General features: G+C 37.4%; 1 protein-coding gene across 2 annotated transcripts in view; it reads right to left on the reverse strand.

Annotated features, from left to right (window-relative positions):
• Nucleotides 1-19,013, reverse strand: part of ddx46 (DEAD-box helicase 46) — a 37,083-nt gene that overhangs the window by 15,341 nt on the left and 2,729 nt on the right. The window contains exons 2-17 of one of the 2 annotated variants that reach the window (XM_008115512.3): nucleotides 18,098-18,130; nucleotides 16,672-16,860; nucleotides 16,079-16,219; nucleotides 12,714-12,804; nucleotides 11,698-11,863; nucleotides 11,151-11,299; nucleotides 10,849-10,962; nucleotides 10,049-10,214; nucleotides 9,122-9,242; nucleotides 8,416-8,591; nucleotides 7,721-7,842; nucleotides 6,340-6,418; nucleotides 3,703-3,785; nucleotides 2,057-2,221; nucleotides 902-1,064; nucleotides 613-806 (exon numbers count right to left, since the gene is read on the reverse strand). In XM_008115512.3, coding sequence (XP_008113719.1) covers nucleotides 613-806; nucleotides 902-1,064; nucleotides 2,057-2,221; nucleotides 3,703-3,785; nucleotides 6,340-6,418; nucleotides 7,721-7,842; nucleotides 8,416-8,591; nucleotides 9,122-9,242; nucleotides 10,049-10,214; nucleotides 10,849-10,962; nucleotides 11,151-11,299; nucleotides 11,698-11,863; nucleotides 12,714-12,804; nucleotides 16,079-16,219; nucleotides 16,672-16,860; nucleotides 18,098-18,130 — 2,152 coding nt within the window. The remainder of the gene's footprint in view (nucleotides 1-612; nucleotides 807-901; nucleotides 1,065-2,056; nucleotides 2,222-3,702; nucleotides 3,786-6,339; nucleotides 6,419-7,720; nucleotides 7,843-8,415; nucleotides 8,592-9,121; nucleotides 9,243-10,048; nucleotides 10,215-10,848; nucleotides 10,963-11,150; nucleotides 11,300-11,697; nucleotides 11,864-12,713; nucleotides 12,805-16,078; nucleotides 16,220-16,671; nucleotides 16,861-18,097; nucleotides 18,131-19,013) is intronic. The other variant, XM_008115513.3, reaches the window with a different exon arrangement.

The following is a 19,013-nucleotide window of genomic DNA, read 5'->3' on the forward strand; positions in this document are numbered from 1 at the left end:
AGCACATAGGAAATACAGGTGAAACATTTTGAGATATGCCTTATGATTACAAAGTATCTACTTATTGCAAACTAAAGGGACAGTTTGCTCTTGCCAGAAATCTGAACTCAAGGTTTTTCAAATAAGGATAAAGACTATTTGCTTACACCTGATTGGTCACAGATTACAACTAAACATAGCAGAAATGAGCAAATTAACAGGTTCTTACTTTAGAATTTGAATGAATGCTCAAAAAATATAAACCAGTCATAATGAGCACTCTGATGTAGACCAAAGGGCAGTATTCAATTATGATGATTCAGCTGGTATAACAGTGGAAACCACTATATTCCGAGTCGGGGCACCCCTTTCCCACCTGCCATGCATATGCAAAAACAGGACTGGAAAGTCATCTAGACCCAGTCATTATGTTGTGCTGAAGGCTCCAGGGGAAGGAGGAGGATTTAACATAATCATTTTCTTGGTGATTTGAAACAAAGACCTTAAATCCCTTGATTTAAAAAAGGAATCCACCTGCAGCATTCAACAAACAACCTCACATCCCACAAACAATATACCATCTTAATCAGACTAGTTTTAAGAAGTTAATGAAGAAAAGAATTGTTTACATACTTTGTTTCCTGCTCGTCCAGTCCTGCCCGCCCTATGCACATAATCCTCGTAATGATTGGGGCAGCTGTAGTTGATTACAAGCATTAGATGCTTTACATCCAGACCTCGAGCTGCTACAGATGTGGCCACGAGGAGTTTGCAAACTCCGCTCTTAAAATCGTTGATTATACTGTCTCTGTCATACTGGTCAATACCTACAGAGGACAACATGTAGCAAGGATGTTAAAGCAACACTTCAGGCTTTATTATTCTAGTTAATTATTTTAAAGTCCCGAAAAGTGTCCTCTACCTCCATGAAGTGACAGGCAAGGATAAGAGGCTCTCATTAAATCTTTCAGCAACCCATCAGCATGTTCTTGTTTATCTACAAAGATGATGACAGCTCCCTGTTCTTGAAAGTGTCCTAACAGTTCAAGTAGCTTCAAGAATTTGTTCTCTTCTTCTATGACAATCTGAAAGAATAACACAATTCAGGGAGAAAACATTTCAAACAGTTTTTCTCAAAATGTAGATCCCAGTAAAACTGGGATTTCAATCATTTTAGCCTGTGCATCTTATATATATTTTTAGAAGGCAAACGGGTACTGTTTTGCCAGGAAATCAACAGCTGCATCTAGCAAGGAGTCTAAGGGCAGCTCAGATTCATGCAAGCCCAGAAGAATCTGAAACTTTTCACTCTACTAACTACCTGGCACACCACAAATTACTTCAGAAAATAATCTTTCAAAATGATTTGCCATGGAAGTAAGCCTGGAACCCCATTCCTGAAGTAATATCATCGTATTAGAAACTGGCCCCTACTTTCATAGCCAATAAATGACAACAAAATGCCACTAAGAGAATCATCCTCTCTGGTAATTGCATATTCCACCTTGAAACAAATGCATTATTCCACACAAATGTGGCAATGCTAGCTTTAGGACAAATGTTTAGGTCCTGCCTGAGTGAGAGGAAAGGTGTTAGCTATTACATGAGTTTTCTAACTCTTGATATGCTGCTGTGTAAGCAACTCTCAACACAAATAATAAGTTTGCAGCGTAAGGAAAGAAAACTCCCTACCGTAAGATATCATCTGGGCCAGCCTATCCACTCATACAAGATAAAATAAACATAATCACTACATAGGCATGGGCAAACTTTGGCCCTCCAGGTGTTTTGGACTTCAACTCCCAGAAATCCCAGCCAGCTTACCGGTTGTTAGATCCAAAACACCTGGAGGGCTTGAGGTTTGCCTATGCCTTGCTTACCATTTTGGAAGCTTAACCTAATTTACATTTTGGAAGCTTAGAAAGGTTCTGTAGCATAACTCCAAGTAGTTTTGCATCAAGACTTCACTGATCTGTAGCATAATCCTGAAGAGAACCCGCTCTGAATAGATACATTTTGCCTGTAACTCTGTCTTTTGACTGCCAAAGCAGCAGATTGTAGTTATATTGCAACTTACCACATTCTGCTCTACATCAGAACAGACAACACTCCGTCCTCCAACTTGGACCTCAATTGGCTTATTTAGTATTCGACGAGCCAAAGCCTCCATGGCTCTTGGAAAGGTGGCAGAGAACATAACTGTCTGGCGATCAGGTCTCACATTGTCTACAATGCGCATAACCTGCAGTGAGCAAAAAAATAAGTTAATACCAAATTCTTCATTTTCATTTTGAAACAAACCTGGTTGTATTGCACACTGTCAAGCAAATCTTTAAAATCTTTTAGTGGACAATCTCTATCACAAAGCTACTACCTAGGATCCCATTTTTGTTGTGCATTTCAACTTATGGCAACCCTCAAGTGGACCTTTCACAGTGTCTTCTTGGGAGGATTTGTTCCAAGGAGGTTTGCCATTTTCTTGCTCTGAGGCTGAGAGCGCAGGTTGTTCAAGACCATCCAGTCTCTCATAGTGGTAGTCCAACATTCAACTTCGTAACATGCCACAAGAGAGGGCTATGGAGCAGAAACAAGAGCCCTTCCCCTAAAACAATTCAGGTACTCTTCTTTTAAAAGCAGAACACATGGTTATTGATTCTGAGAAATCCTCTTGACTATACATGCATTTTGATATTGCAATTTGTTTGCTGAAGGAAAAGTCGAAATAATTTAAGTTTGCATGTGCAAGTATGAACTCTGACATCAAATGATGATTTCTGTGTGTGAAAGGGCCACTGCCAATCCAAGCCCCCTCTCCCCATTCAGAGCCTTTGCCATATCTCAGGAAGCAGGTGCTTTCCAATAGTCAGTTATCCCAAGTTGAGATGGGGTCATCATGTAAATGACAAATACCTCTTAACTATTTCCCTGAAGTACTCCAGAAACTTGAAACTGAAAGAAATGCTCCATGCTGGCTCTCAGATCCCATAGAGGCAATCTCTACGTTACAGACAAGATAGGTTCTGTAGGTCAGTTCTTAAGTTGCATTTGTTTTTAAGTTGGAACAGGTATATTTTGAAGTGTAACTCCAGTCAATTCCTTTTTAGTTTTGGATAGCACTGTGAAGGATTAACACCCCTGCAACATTTGTTTTTGTCTGTGCCTCTGTTCAGAAGATTTCACCTCATTTTCTGTCTCTATGTAAATTGGATTTGGAAAACATTTGGCTGTTGTGAAAATAAGGATTGATGAGAAAGCTTCATTGGAGATACCTTTTCCCTATGGTAACTCTTACAGGAGTGGATTTCTCTTCCTGGGGGTAGATTTTTCCTCACTTCCTGTTGTCTCACCCCAGTTCTTAACTAGGGGTCATATGTAAGTTGGATGCCTATAATCAGAAGACTGTCTGTACTCTCCATTCTAACCAGTTTCCGGTTCCTAGGGTGAATTTGTATTTGGCCTATTGAACTGGGCACAGACTGCAGAACAGGGTAAAACCTGCATAGGCAATCCCATGGATCCTTCTGTTCCTGATCCCTCAATATACCTGCTACTTTTGGAAATCACATACAAAAATTAATATGTTTTTTTTATTAAGAAGCACTTTTTGCTGAGCAAAACAATAGCAGTGACATCACTAGAACAGAACTCAAGCAATATTTTACTTCAATTATTATTTTAAACAAAATACGTATGTGTTCAAGCTTAGTAAATTTTCTTTCTCACCTGAGGCTCAAAGCCCATATCAAACATTCTGTCAGCTTCATCAAGCACAACATACGTTACTCTCCGAAGGTTTGTCACCCGACCTATAGAAAGGAGAGAGAAACACAAAGAGAAACCCAAATAAATCTACAGCTATTTTCCCTCTAAGAACAAATGTAAACGAAAGATACATACTCTGACTAGCATCTAAATAAAACTTTTAAATTGTATTTATTTTAGGAAAATAATGCACAAACAGCCCTATCTCTTTTTCCTCTGACAAACACATTTGGCAATTGTGTACTGATGCACAAGGCCAATTACTTTATTAAACCCTTCTCTTGCATACCAGTACAGGGCCAGAAGAACCTGTAAAGTTTAGAAAACAGCCCTCACCAAAACACATCATAAAATTAAGACTGAGGTGAAGCAACGAGCCACATCAGCCATTATCTGTGAGCGCCACCTAGAAAAAAACATATTAGAGATTACAGCGCATGTGTGGAAAGCAAAGGTCAATCTCAAACTGAAGTCTTCAGAAAAGTCTCCAAATAGATTATAATTCAAAATATTTAGAATGGAGTAAATCTTTAATTAGACTGAAGGCAATAATAAGAGTTCTATGTCTGATTTCAACAGTAAAGCGTCTCACATTAAAGATTATTGACAGAAACTAAGTAGTATTGTAAACAAAACATATTATACACTTACAGAAGAAGTTTAACCATTGATAATTTAAGATTAAAAGCAACCACTGCAACTGCACTGACATCTAGAACAGCATGTCATTTTGCTTTATATAATGGTCTAGATCAGGCATATGAAAATGTTGGTCCTCCGGGTGTTTTGGACTTCACTTCCCACAATTCCTAACAGCTGGTAAACTGGCTGGGATTTCTGGGAGTTGAAATACAAAACACCTGGATGGTTGAAATTTGCCCATGTCTAGTTTAGATTCAAAGAAAAAACTAAAATTATAAGATAAAGGAGATTATCTTTCAAAGGTACAGGCATAAAATGTTCTACTTAAATGAAACTGCACTGAGTACAGTATTAAAGCAAGGCTACACAATGTCCTGGATGCCCAATGTGTGTGCCATGAATCTCCCCTGCCTGTAAGCAATAGTGTATCACATTCTCCTCCTAACATTATATGCCAGGACCTTCTAATGTTGTCAGACTGTCCTCTTGTCATCCTTCACCATTTTCAAAAGTGGATCAGGCCTAATGCGAGCTACACTCCAGCATTTGGAGGGTCTAAAATCACCCCTGTAATACGGCAGATTGCCTTCCTATTCAGATCTAATCCCATGTAGGTGTGTTTTTTATAAAGCAGTTACATTTATTTAACATTGTATTTCATCAATTGCAAGATGCTCCCTAATTTTATTACCACCACCACCCCATTTTTAGAAATGTTTATATAGGAGTAAAAGTGTGTCTCAGAACTGAAGAAATACGGTACTATAAAAGAAAGCTTAGGGGAACTTTTCAAATGGAGAAACTATTATCTGTGTCCCTGTCCTCTTAACAGGAGTAGAAAGGGGCAGAAACCAAACCTTCTCCACCTTCCATTAACGCTGAGAGCAACAGAAACCTTATGGGAAGTTTAGGGATATGCTGTGCAGGCTAATGAAGTAGGCAATGCTTTCAGCTGCATTTATGAACATGATGTATTCTGCCCCAGTTTCCTTCTAGGTTATGCTCTAATTCTTTACTCTAAGGGACAGATCACATCCTTTCCACTCATTGAATATATGGTAAGTTACTGAGGCTATTAGTTGGAAGCTGGATTGAGAGAGACTTGACTAGAACCATCAAAAGAGTTGTTATCGTCAAGTAAGGGGACCTAAATCAGCATGAGGAAATATTGCTTTAATGATCTTTTTAAAGTTACTAATTCAAAATGAATACAATGAAGTTTTTCTTCTCTAGATCTAACTACACATACACCATGTAAATATCCAAAAATTCAAATATTTTAAATTGGAAACATTTCCAATACTTATTCGGCTTCTAAAACTGAACATTATTTGGGAACAGCATTGATGCACCTACCTTTGATGCCTTAGTCTTGGAAGCCCAGTTCTACAATTCTTGAAGGGACTTTTTCCACAGAAGTTAAATGTCAACAGTTTAGTAGACGTTTTGAAGTGCAACATTTAAATAAATTATCAAGCACTTTGAGAACCATGCAACATGGTAGTAAAAAGCATTTTAAAGCTGCAATATCTTAGTTAAGCTTATTTATTCCTAGTTACGAAACATGTTTATATATTTTTAAAAAACCCTTCACCTTAATTTAGAAAAAGAAAGCTAAATTTCTTCAGAAAAAAAGAACAAATCATTACATCAAATAAACATCATCAAGCACCAATTAAACCATATAACTTTAACATACGTGAAAGAAATAAAAGTTAGTCTAAATAAGCCGATTCAGGTATAAATTCAAAATGGATGTATTTATTCTAACAAATTCTCCAAGAGTTATTGTCCATTAAACATTTTTAAAATCTATATCCAAACACAAAGAACTGAGCCATTTTAATGACTATGGACAGCATTAGATATCACAGCTTCAATAGATATTTGGAATTCTGTAAGCAATTAAAAGCAGAGCTGTCATGTTAATTTAAAATCAAAGAATTCTCTTCTTACCATTATTAGCTGCTAGCATATCAATCATACGGCCAGGTGTGCATACAATTATTTCCGCACCCCTTTTCAACTCAGCAATCTAAGTGAATAAAAAAAAGCAGAGGTAATTACTAAAGATTTTATAACATCAGTAAAAAATATTTTAATAACAATTACTATACACACACAGTGGTAAATAGATGTCAACCAAAAATTCTCCATTTTGCTTTATCTTTCCTCTGTATTATGATTAGAAAACTGGAGACCCTGCGGCTGAATACAGCTTTCAGAGCCACTCTGTGCAGCCCAAGCCTGCTGCCTCCTCCCTCCTCTGTCCCTGAAAGCCTGGGATCTGCGGGAGAGCACTGTTTTTCTCCTGGCAGCGGATTCCTTTCTGCACTGCACATAGGGAAAAGGAAGCTACTTCCAGAAAGTGCTGTGTAGAAGGAAAAATAGTTTCCTATGGAGATTCTCTTCAGATAAACTGTGTAAAAATGATAACAGTGTAATTAAAAGGTGTACAAAAACATTTTCAAAATAGAGACACGAGTTGGACAGAAGCACTGCCAATAGAAGAACAGGATGTTAAAATTGCTGAGCCAGTCCAAACTGTCAAACTTACATGAGTTTTAAATTATAAGCTAATTGAAGAGGCTTTTTGTACACTGCCTTGGATTTCGTGATAGAAGAAAGGTGGGATATAAATCAATTAAATAAAAAATTGGAAGGGAAGATTGGAAACCATTTATGGACTTTTTGAGCAAAAAGAAACCTAACAGTCTAATCATCAGAAGCTATGGTTACTAGAGTAGGCCCCGAATCCTGTTTCATCTGTTGCTTTGTGGTTTTGTACCGTTCTGTCCATTTGGATTGCTTGGAATGGCACAACCCAACGGAAACAAAAGAAACAGTGAAACAAAAGGCAGAGGGGAACGGTAGACGTTTGGTCGGCTCATTTTCGGCGCAGGGCCTACAGCCAAGCGCCAGGCGCTCAATGCTTGTAGGCCCTACCTGCCGGGCCTACAAGCGCCGAGCGCTTGACTGTGGACCCTCTGCAGGCAGGCCCTACGAGCATCAAGCACTCGGAGCTCGATTGTAGGCCTTGCGAGTTGGGCCTACAAGCTATTGTGCGCTCGATGGCTCAAAGGCCCAGCTCGCAGGGCCTGGCGCTTTGCTGCCTGAGGACCAAAAATCTTTGTTTTTTTCGGACCTTGGATAGAAAAGCCCATTTGTATGGATGCCCATTTCCATATGCAGCAGACGGAAACAGAAACGGGGCCATACAAATTGAACAAACAAAATGGTAAGTAAAACCTAAAGAAAAGACTTCCAAACTATTGGTACACTGGTAGCAGCATAAGCCAAGAAAAGGGGAAGGAGATGAAAGAGTCTTGTTATATACCTGTTCACTTATCCCTGTTCCTCCATAAACACACACAACTCTAACTCCAAGGGTCTTGGAGAACTTCTTGCACTCCTTCGTAATCTGCAATGCCAATTCTCGAGTTGGAGTCATAATGACGGCTGAAACGAACAAAAACTGGAATTGTAATCACACAGCTATTGTCCCTAAAACAGGCAGAAGGAAACCACAATGGAAGTTTCAGTGCAACCATTTCTCTACTAGCTATGCTTAAACTGCATAAACAGTAACATTTCCCTTCATAAAAGAAATCTGTAAGATAATGACACCACACCACATGTGTCAGGATTGTTAAAGATTGTCATTAAAAATGGCTCTTTCCTCACTGGAAAGAGTGGTCTCTGCATGGTATACAGACAACTCTGCATGTATGAATTTGCAACCCTCAAAATAGCTTGTTGCCCTAGAGTAGGCCTGCAAAATCTGCAGCCCTCTAGCTTTTTTCACCTCCAACTCGCAGAATTCCTGGTCACTGGACAAGATGGCTAGGAGTTCTGGGAGGCTAAAACAACTGGAGGGCCGCAGGTTATGCAGATCTGCCTTAGAGGCTAGAAGAGGTTGCATACCTCCTTTCTGACAGTTCATTTTCCATTCAACTTTTATTCACTAAAATTAATCTGCACACTGGAAGATCACGTCATTAAAATACATATTGTGATTGATGTCCTCTGTACCTATTGGACCTTCTCCTTCTTCTAATGGTCTTTGATCCATGATGTGTCTGAACATGGGCAACAGAAAAGCAATTGTCTTTCCACTTCCAGTTTTAGCAATGCCAATTAAATCACGTCCATTCATAATAGCAGGTATAGCCTGAGCTTGGATAGGAGTGGGCTTTTCATATCCATGCCTTAAAGGAATCAAAATAGAAAGTATCTCAAGAACATGACACATTACTGCATTTCTGAATGTACTACTTATACAGCCTTAATATTAAATACAGTGGAAAACATAGCTCAACATTTCTATAATTAGTAAACCAATGATAAAGTAGAATCCAACCAAGACCCTACAGAAATTCTGTACAGCATAAATATATATATTCCACATATGAGCTCATCTGCTGTACATCAATTAATTTCCTCCCTACCAAGAGATAGAGAGGCATGTCTGTTTGCAAACCGCACTTCTGCAACCTCTGAGAAAGCACAACTACTTATGCAAATATTTAAATGGTACTATAAAATGATACCATAAAAGGAATAAATAGGTTTCCAGCCAATGTTCCCAGCAGCTACCATTTAATCCTGAATTATATGGTTTCTGGGGAATTTCTTGTACATTCTAACCGGCTGTCCTATAGTAACATTTATGTGTCAATAAATAAGGTAACAGCCCAACCCTTCATGCAAGTGGGATTTTCATATATTGTTCACTTACTTCTTCAGGGAATTCAAGATTTTCATGGATATCCCACACTGCACCCAGGTTTTTATTGGCTTGGGACATCCTTTACCCTTGACAGTAATCCCTTCCATTTCCAACCTATATGAAGTCACCTCTGAAACACAAAACATTAATTAGTAAGCAAATAACTTCTCCACATTAGTAGCTGCAATCTTGTTATGTGTTCTCTATAAATGGGGCATGAGTGACTATTGCAGAAGTTTGTTTCCTGAAAAGAGTATTAAGATTTAATAACCTTTCTACATTACAACAGTGACTATTTAGAATATAATGTACATTCACAGAGATCGGTAGTAGGAAATAAGAAACCCTCTAGAGTATTCTTAATCTCTTGATGCTACGAGCCCACTCTTGTTCCTTGAAAACAGTTTATCTAGAGCAGCCTCCAAAACAGTGTGGTACTGTATATCAAAGAAGAAATTCAGGCTGGATCCACACTGCCCTATATCCCAGGATCTGATCTCAGATTATCTGTTTATCCCAGATTATCTGGCAGTGTAGACTCATATAATCCAGTTCAAAGCAGATAATCTGGGATCAGATCCTGGGATATAGAGCAGTGTAGATCCAGATTCAGAAAATATTGCAAAGACATTAGCTTCAATGCAAAATACTTGACCTATGGGAGAAAGACACCTTCCTTTGCAAATCTACAGCCAATTTAGTGACAACTGCTCCACAAAGGACATGAAGACTTCTGCACAACATCCCATGGTATTCCGAAGTGTTTTCTCATGCTACAAACTAGATGAGAGCGTAGGCACATGCAGAAGCAAAAACTAGAGAAAACCGCCTCCCTGCCCCTTTCTACAAATGCGAGATTCCCTAAGAAGATCTCTGCTATAAGAATCTAATTCACTGGTGTCAATTCAGTGTCTTTGAGACTGCATTTCATATTACCTTCTTGGGTCATTTTAGCGAGTTCTGGAACTTCAACATAGAAGTTCTTCCTGTATGTTTCATATTCAATCTTTCCATGATCCACTGGTTCCAGCAATTTCCTGTGTTTGGTTTGGTATCCAGTCAACGCAGTCTGGAGATCAACTTCTTCCTCTTCAGAGGAATACTGTTCAATTACAAATTCCCAACATTCAGTGTTTATTGGATATAATCCTCAGAAAGAATCAGCCTTCTATTGAACACATTTATCTCACTTTGAAGACTAGACTAGGAATTACAATCAATCAGTATTAACAACTAAGCATCTTAAGCTTTAATGTGGTCTGTATCTTTGCTTCGCTTTCAGCAGACACATGCTGGTTCTGCAGGAGAACATTAATAAAGGTTGTGGCATTATACCATTTTCCCCCAACTAATGCTCTTCAGATTGGACTGAAACTTCCATCAGCCCCAGAGTGAGAGGTAATGGGAGTTAATGCAAAAAAAAAATCTAGAAAGTCTGAAGGTTACAACATCCTCTTTCCATACAGTTTGCAGCACAACTGACTATATTACTAAACTATGTAACATTCCTTTTCTTACTTTTTCACATATTGAAAAATATGAATCTATATAAAATGTGCTATAAAATACACCATATACAAATTACACTTAATTTTAAAACATTTTTATTATATGCACAGAGTAGTCATTCAAACAAAATGATGAGTATCTCCCATAACTAAAGTATTTTCTAGTATGTGATATTTTCAAGTAGAACTTCAGTTGGTAAAATTAAAAAATTAATGCATCTTAATTACCTCCATTGCATCTTGGTCATTCACCATGAGTTCTCCTTTCTTCTTTTCTGTCTCCGGAGATGCTTTTTTGGTTTTCACCACAGTAACAACTTTAGTAACTGTTGGGCCAGATTTCTTTAAAAAGAGATTATCACAATTGTTAAAATTTAACAACACTTAAGTTTTGTGTATTACAATTTAAACAATACTATGAATCAGCAGTCTACACAGCTCTATATGATAGTAATTTCACACCAAGGTTTTGCAGAATTAATGTAAAGTTTTAATTTAAAACCTAAACTGAAACTTAAAAAGTGATTTACCTTTTCACTTCCACCTCCTTTGACACTTCGCATATTAAATTTTTTCACCTCTTCTTTTACTTCTTCCATATATGCATCTAATGGATCTAATTCTTCATCTTCAATCTCATTACCTTCCTTTTCTCCTTCTGCTGTTTCTTCATCATCATCTAATTGAAACAGAAAACTTTTAAGTTTTAAACATTCTGGAATGTGCTGTGGGCACATTAAAAAAAACATTGACCAAGGTCTTTCTACATAATCACATTAATAAAACTGAGACGCTCACTTCTAAATACATTTTATTTATTTGGTCTTGCTTTTAAAGTATTGCTAACACATTTGGGATTTTTACAACTTTCTATAGTTCAGAAGTTTTTCTAGTGCTTTAAGCACAACCCTCCTCTCTCTATCTACTTTCTAAAACAACACACAGCCAAGCATAGCAAACTGCCAAATGTTTCTACTAAATCACTCACTTAAAATACATCTCTAGAAAGCCAAGTCTTCCAACCCTTTCTAGCATCCATTAAAAAAGACCCACATCAAATTAAACAGAAGTCCATACCATCATCATCTTCTAAGCTCCACTTCTTCCCTTGTTTCATCTCTTCGATTTCTTTCTTCAGTTCTCCTACATTTTCCATGGCTTTCTTGCGCTGTTCTTCTCTCCACTTCTCTACTCTCTCTTTTCGTTTTCTCATTTCCTCTTCTAGCTTGTTCTGATCAAAATTCTATGAGAAGGAAAGCATTCAAATATAACTTTTGTCAAAAGTCAGTTGCAGAGCCAGCTTTTTATCATGAAAGTTAAGTACACCAGAACAAGATTACTACACACATCTGGCATATATAGGCAGTCCCCAAGTTACAAACAAGCTAAGTTATGTAGGTTTGTCCTTAACTTGAATTTGTTTGTAAGTGGCAAAAGGTACATTCTTAAAGTGTAACTCCAGCCAAAAATTATTTTTTAAGCTTTGGGTACCATAGGGAAGGGTTAACACCCCTGCAGTGTTTGCTTTGCTGTCTATGTCCCTGTTCAGAGGATTTCACTTCATTCTCGGTCCCTATAACTGGATTTTGAAAAATTTGGCTTGTTGTGGAAATAAGAATTGGCAATAAAGCTTCAGTGGACACATCTTTTTCATATAATAACTCTTTCCGAGGGCTAGATTTCTCTCACTTCCTGTTGTTTCACCCCTGTTCTTAACTGTGAGTCATTTGTAAGGCAGGGACTGCCTGTAATGTGTTAGGACTATTACTTTCCCTCCTGACTACCAAAGAAAATAAAGCCATGCATGTTGGGGTCTCTTTCTTTGGGCATCTGCAAAAAAAGGCTGGACACTGCTATGTTTTCTGGTTACAGCACCAATAGTTAACTACTGAAAACTCACTTTGCAATTTATATCCTACTTGGGAAGCCCAGCATTGAATTATTTTGTTTAGTTCTGCCCAAAAAAAAGCACAATTTTAACAGATGAATATGCGAATCTTCATAAAAAAATCAAGTAAACTACACACAGATTTCAAAACAGTGAATTATGTTTCTCAGTCAACAGTTAAGCATTACAATGGTATCTGACATACGTTTACATCTTTATCCTTTTCTTCTTCTTTGTCCTCTTTCTCTTTTTTCTTTTCTTTGTTAACTTCCACACCTTCTATTTTTTCTTTAGACCTGAAAGGCAAAATCAAAAGTTGTGTTTGGCTGAGGGAACATTTCCCTTTTATACTAAGGAGCAAGAGAACTACTGTGCTCTTAAATACAGGCCCTAATCCACCACAATGTTGAATAATGGTTTAGCTTTATTTCAAGGAGACAAGTTTCAAACTCATAATCTCCTCACTCTGGCACAGCCAGAAAAGACACCAGAAGTGTTCACCTTCATTTCTAAAAAACTGCAGTTCAGAATTATGTCTAAAGTTGTGCACACAGTAATTAGCCTCCAAAGAAAAGTTGTGAAACATTCAGTTTGTGAGAATTATCCATGTATTCTACAAGACTTTTCTAAAATCTCTCTTTTCCAAAGACTGGGTGACATATACCGCCCCTAATAAAGGAGACAAAATGTTTCATTTGTGAGCATCAGTGAGAGGGAGAAAAGATAAAGCTGCAGCAAGTGTCAGGGAACCAGTGTCCTGACTGATTGATGAGTCAGGTCCCACCTCCTCATCCGTCAGACCACTTTGCAATGGCGAAACTGGCACTGACAAGAACTACAGCAACAGTCGATCTTATCTGCTGAACCCAGCAGCACTAAAGACTTTATTTACACTAATATTTACAATGCTAATAACCAAAGCTGTCTGGACACATCTTGCCTCCGCAAGATCAAATCATGGAGTTTTCTCCGTCTCTCTCAGAGTCCATTATCAGTGAACTGAAGCGCCTCCCTGCATTCCACAGTCTGTGACATATCTTCCTGTCAGGTAGTACACAAACAGAAGTCTTAGTCCTTTGCCCTTATAGTAATCAATCAGGGCTTGTTGCAATTAACCTCTTGACTGCTGCAATGCTTGCGGGAAGGAATCCACACACTTAAACAGCCACAATAGATTAAACATTTCACTACAATACCACAAAAACAGTAACAACAAGCCATACTCCATACACCCTTAATGTCTTCATCAGTTAAAAACAATGAGATGCATCATGTTACATTTGGATTCTAACCCTAACCAACCTACAATTATTATAAACAACTTTTTAGATTATATTTTGTTCTGCCCTATAGTCCTTCCTTACTGCAAATTTCATTTCCAGAACACTTAAGAATAATAGCTTCAGTGTTATTTCACACCTCCTTGAAAGTAGGATTTTTTTCAAATCAGTTGAAAAATGAATTCTTTTTTTCACTGAACGATTTAGCACTTTCTTTGTAAGTATTAGGATCCTCCAAGGAGTCATGTAATGGCTGAAATAAATGTTTAAAAAACACACCTTTCTTTTCTCAGAATCTGAAAAGACTTGGCTTCAACATGAAAGCCATTTATCATATTTATTATGGATTTTTTATTATTCCCACCTCTTCTCCCACAAAACAGACCAATTCAATATAAACACACAATTCTAATAAATTTCCCTTTAAGCACATTGAACTATTTTAACAAAAACCATATGCTTGTCTTAGGTGACAGAATTTATTTTACTAGGCTTTTCAAACATAATTTTTGTAACCTCAAAATAAGGTTGATAAAACAACCTAGTCAGATATGTATTTCTGCTATGGTTGCATACTTTAACTATACAAACTGACTGCATGTTGTCTAATACTTTATATTTAAAACACCTGTTTTGAGTTTGCAGAAAACAGATTTACAGAATAAAAGGGACTTGTTCTGCTTCAATCAAACTAGGGACAGCACTCCAGAAGTCCCTTAGGAACAAGTTCTAGAGAAGGTCAGTTTTAGATTCTGAGAGACCAGAGAATGAGTGCATTTTTCCAGCACACTCAGAGCAGTAAATAAAGCACTTCTGCAGAACTGTGAGCAATCTATTACACACTTACTCCTGGGGAAGCTCTTCAAAATAGAACCTTAAATCTATAATATAAAAACCAAATCTTTCTTTCTCTCTCCCACATAGCACTCTTTTTACAGATAAACCTGATATAGTTCCTAATGTAGTTGAATACATAAATCTCTGCTCTACTTGAGTGTTATTCTGTTCCAGTGTTTCCCACAAATGAGATATCTGCATTTTCCCTTCTGCCTCTTTATTGAGCTTCTAAAGAGTGCAGGAAGGAAAGAGATAGTTTTTCATGGGTGAAAACATTAATATAACACTGGCATAGTAAAAAAACTCCACCAATGTATTTTTGGTGGATCCAGTCTACTTCATCAATTTATGGTAAAGTCATTGATGTCAAGGACATATTTCTACTTGTATCCTCCTGAGTAAGAAGCTAAAGAAAAGAAGGAAAGAGGCAATGGTGGATAGGAGGATGAGTCAAGCTGACACATGTATGTTTCCTTCTCTTCTGTCAGCAGTGGGGTCCCTGCTGCAGGAGCTGCCTGACAGCTATCTCACACACAGGGCAACACTGGTAACAGCCCTCATTCAGTGGCATGCAAGACTTTCCACTCTGCCCTCCACTCACCCACCCCCAACAACACAATACAAGCCCTTCCCTCTTCTGCATATCCTATTTCATGCACATTCTCAGAAAGGCAGCCTTGAGAAAGCAGGAGCACAGAGCCGGTCAAAGGGTGCTTGTGGGGTGAAGAGGAGGCTAGAGCAGAGAGACTCTAACATATGTATGCTCACACAAGGAGGCATCAGGTGCTTCCTATGAGATATATTTAAAAGATATAAGTACTTGCAAAACTGGGGACATAACAGGCCAACTGGATTCCAGCCCATATATATATAATTTCATTTTTTAAAGTGCTTACTATAATTTTATATTTTTTTTAAGCTTAAGATTTCCACAGTGATTTCCACATATGATTCAACATTGATGAAGCAAAAATATGAATTTCCAAAGGATCTTTTTAGGTTTTGTTAGATGAAGAGTTTTACAGATTTAAAGTTACACAAAATACATTTTTATACAAAGTACATGCCATACTTTAATTTCTCAATAATCATGAAAATTGACAATTCTGTATGCCTGGAATACTTCCAGTCACGCTATTGTACAATAAAATATTTAGATAACATGTGCGAAATATGTCGCTTTCTGTTTTTCTTGGTACAGTCGATGGTTCTGCTAACAAGAATTAAAACAGATGGACATAGAAGGATGAAAAACATTCTTAGATTTTGAATAGACTTATAAGGCTGGATTATTTCTATGTGTAGACTTAATTCATGGTCATCTACAGTCAATTCCCTATGTCCTGTGACTCCCAGTACATGATAAATGTCTTCTATCCAGCAATATGACCCTAAATATGGGTATTCTATTAGAGTACTCAGATAATACAGAAGACATTAGTATATATGATACCTGTCTTCAACTTTCTTGTTCTTGCCAGGACTGGAGGATCGAGACCGTCTCCCTCTGCTCCGGCTTCTGGATCTTCTTCTCTCTCGACTACGTGAGCGTCGCCTCTCTCTGCTCCGTTCTCTCTCTCTACTTCTTGAGCGCCTGCACAGAACCAGATTACTGCAGAGTTTTTTTTCTGATTTGGATAAATATCATTCATCAAAACAGGATGTAAGAAATAATAATTACAGTGGCAATCTGGATGAGAAATATGTCCCACATTGAAATAAATATAAAGATCAATCATCGTCATCATAATTTTATTTCTTAACCACCTCTCCTTGCGGCTTGAGGTGGGTTACAACACAATTAAAAAACAGAAACATTAAAAATATACTTACTTCTATAAAGGATCCACATTAAAACTCTATTTCTATAAAATACATATTAAAGTACACAAAACTGACATCAAACAAAGGACATGAGTTTAAGTTACCTTGTCAAGAAATGAAAAGACTAACTCAGGACATTAAACTCTGATTTCCCAGTAATAGGCAATCTCTGTTATCAGAAAATATCTAGTATAAAGCATACATTAAGAATTTCCTGCTTACCTCAAACGCTTTCTTTCACGAGATCGAGATCTCCTTTTGTCCCTGCTCCGTGATCTCTCACGCCTGCGCTCCCTTTCCCTACTTCTAGAACGTCTATCATCTCCACGTTTTGCTCTTTTGTCAGATGGAGAACGACTCCGTGAACGACTACCAGAGCGTCCCCGTGACGAGGAGCGCTTCCGATAATGCCTGCGGTGGTGTGACAGCAAAATGGTGAAATACACAACACAAAAAAATGAAGAGCGAAAAGACTGAGGGTTCCCCTCTCCCCAAATCATACAACTTAATGATTAAAAGTGTTTATCTGTAAGTATTGTAGAATTGGCTTGGGTGATATTCTGTGCCATTACAAAGTCTCTGCACTTATAGTGTTGTGATGTTCTCTGAGTGTTGGATAAGGACAGAGGAGGCTGAATATCACTGAAGCAGTTGTTTTCTCATAGATTTATCTTTCTCCCAGGGTTAATTCTAACATAAAAAGGGAAGACATGTGCTACCCTGAACTTCTTGCAGAAAGAACAGGGTTGACATATAGTAATTAAATTAAATACAATAAATCCCTGTATCCACTAGATACCTGAACTGGTGGAAAATAAGGAATTCAATATTTTGACTATATGTGGTCTAGAAGCATCCCAACAAATATTACTGGAGAACCTAGAGACCCACAAATATTTCCATTTATAGGCCTCTCCAGTAGTACATTTGGCCCACAAACACTTTGGGGGAGTATTTTTTGGAGGAGGGGCAGGTGAAACCATGGATACCAAGTCTGCATATAAGGGGATCATACTGGAAATGAGTTACAATACATCATGATTTTTTAGAGCGGTGATAATGGAATTTTGGGTATGTTTCAATTTTAAAATTTAATATTTTAAAGTATTTTCTACTTAAGTGGAAGCGTGGCTCAAGGCAAAGAGGCATAACAACAATGGGGGAAATAACTGAAGATCTGATGGTGCAAATGAGAAGCAACTAAAACACATGATTACTAAACATCATGTAAATTAGCATGAACAATCAAGTTCATTAATATCCAAAACACACATCCCTCAATTCTCAAAATTGTAGCCAGAGCTGTTAAGTACAAAACACAAAGAAATTAAGAGAAAAGATGGAGAACATTGCATCCTTTTGTATATCTTCGCAAAATGTATCCTGAAGAAACTGAAAATAATTACAAATTGAGGATTGTTTTTTTGATGTGTCACAGAAAATGGTTCTTTTTTATGCTGACAGGTTTTTTGTTACAACTGCAATTCACCTTGACCATGGAACCAGCAGAGATTACTGAGGGGAATGCCACTAAAATCCCATTGAACATCTGAACTGAACCTCACACATGTATAGTGAAAGAGGTAGAAAAGTATTTGAATGAAGCAATAAGAGATCAAAAACTATTATTTTAAATAGATGAACTCACTGTTTTTGTTTGGACAACTGTTGCTTTGTTGATCTAAGAAAATGAAAGAGATACATAAATGAGGTGGCAGTACTTTTTACTAAATCATTACTGACATCAAAAGGAAACCTTTCAAAACCTGTTTGAAACAAATGGGCTATGCTCATGATGTGTAATACTGGACTTTCCCTATGGTATTGTGAAAGCATGTTTATTATGCAAATTATGACATTTATTATGTGAATGCCCAAATAGCACACCATGTCAGTCAAAGTTTTGTGTCCATAGAAAAAGCTGTATGTTTTTAGCTCTTTTAATGTGGGAATCTTTTTGCCTTGAGGCCAGGCTTCATCAGCTGTGTCAGGAATACTTAAATTATTTGCATGTTACATCTTATTGTGGATAGTGGATGAGACAACAGAGATCTAATAGCTGAGATAGTTTTATAATTAACTGTGACTTCCCTGGCAAAAATACACAATAAAGCAAAAAACAGAACATAGAGGAATTTTACTTCAATCCCACTTCAGTATATGTGCAAGCAGAGAAATAATCACCCGGTTGTATGCATTTTAGAGTGAAATGGGGTTTCTGAAACCTATATTGTTCATACATCACATATAGAATGCATTTTAAACTCAGCTTTTCAAGTCATATAACAAAACAATTTTCAGCCCAGCATTAAATGGCCATGGACCAAATGAGAGCCTCTCAAGAAAGTAGCCACACAAAAATATATATGGGATATAATGAAGAAAAAGAACACATCGTACAGTCTGCAAAGTGACTCCAATGGTTTTCTCCACAGAGTATTTAGAAACATGTATGATATAGTCATGGTGTTAGATTCAGAATTAGGTGCAAGTATCTGGACTGACAGGAACTAATTATTCCATTTTACACTCACACGTTTCCTAGACAAATCATCAAGGGGTTC

This window comes from Anolis carolinensis, chromosome 2 (genome assembly GCF_035594765.1).
Source record: "Anolis carolinensis isolate JA03-04 chromosome 2, rAnoCar3.1.pri, whole genome shotgun sequence".
NCBI lineage: Eukaryota > Metazoa > Chordata > Lepidosauria > Squamata > Dactyloidae > Anolis > Anolis carolinensis.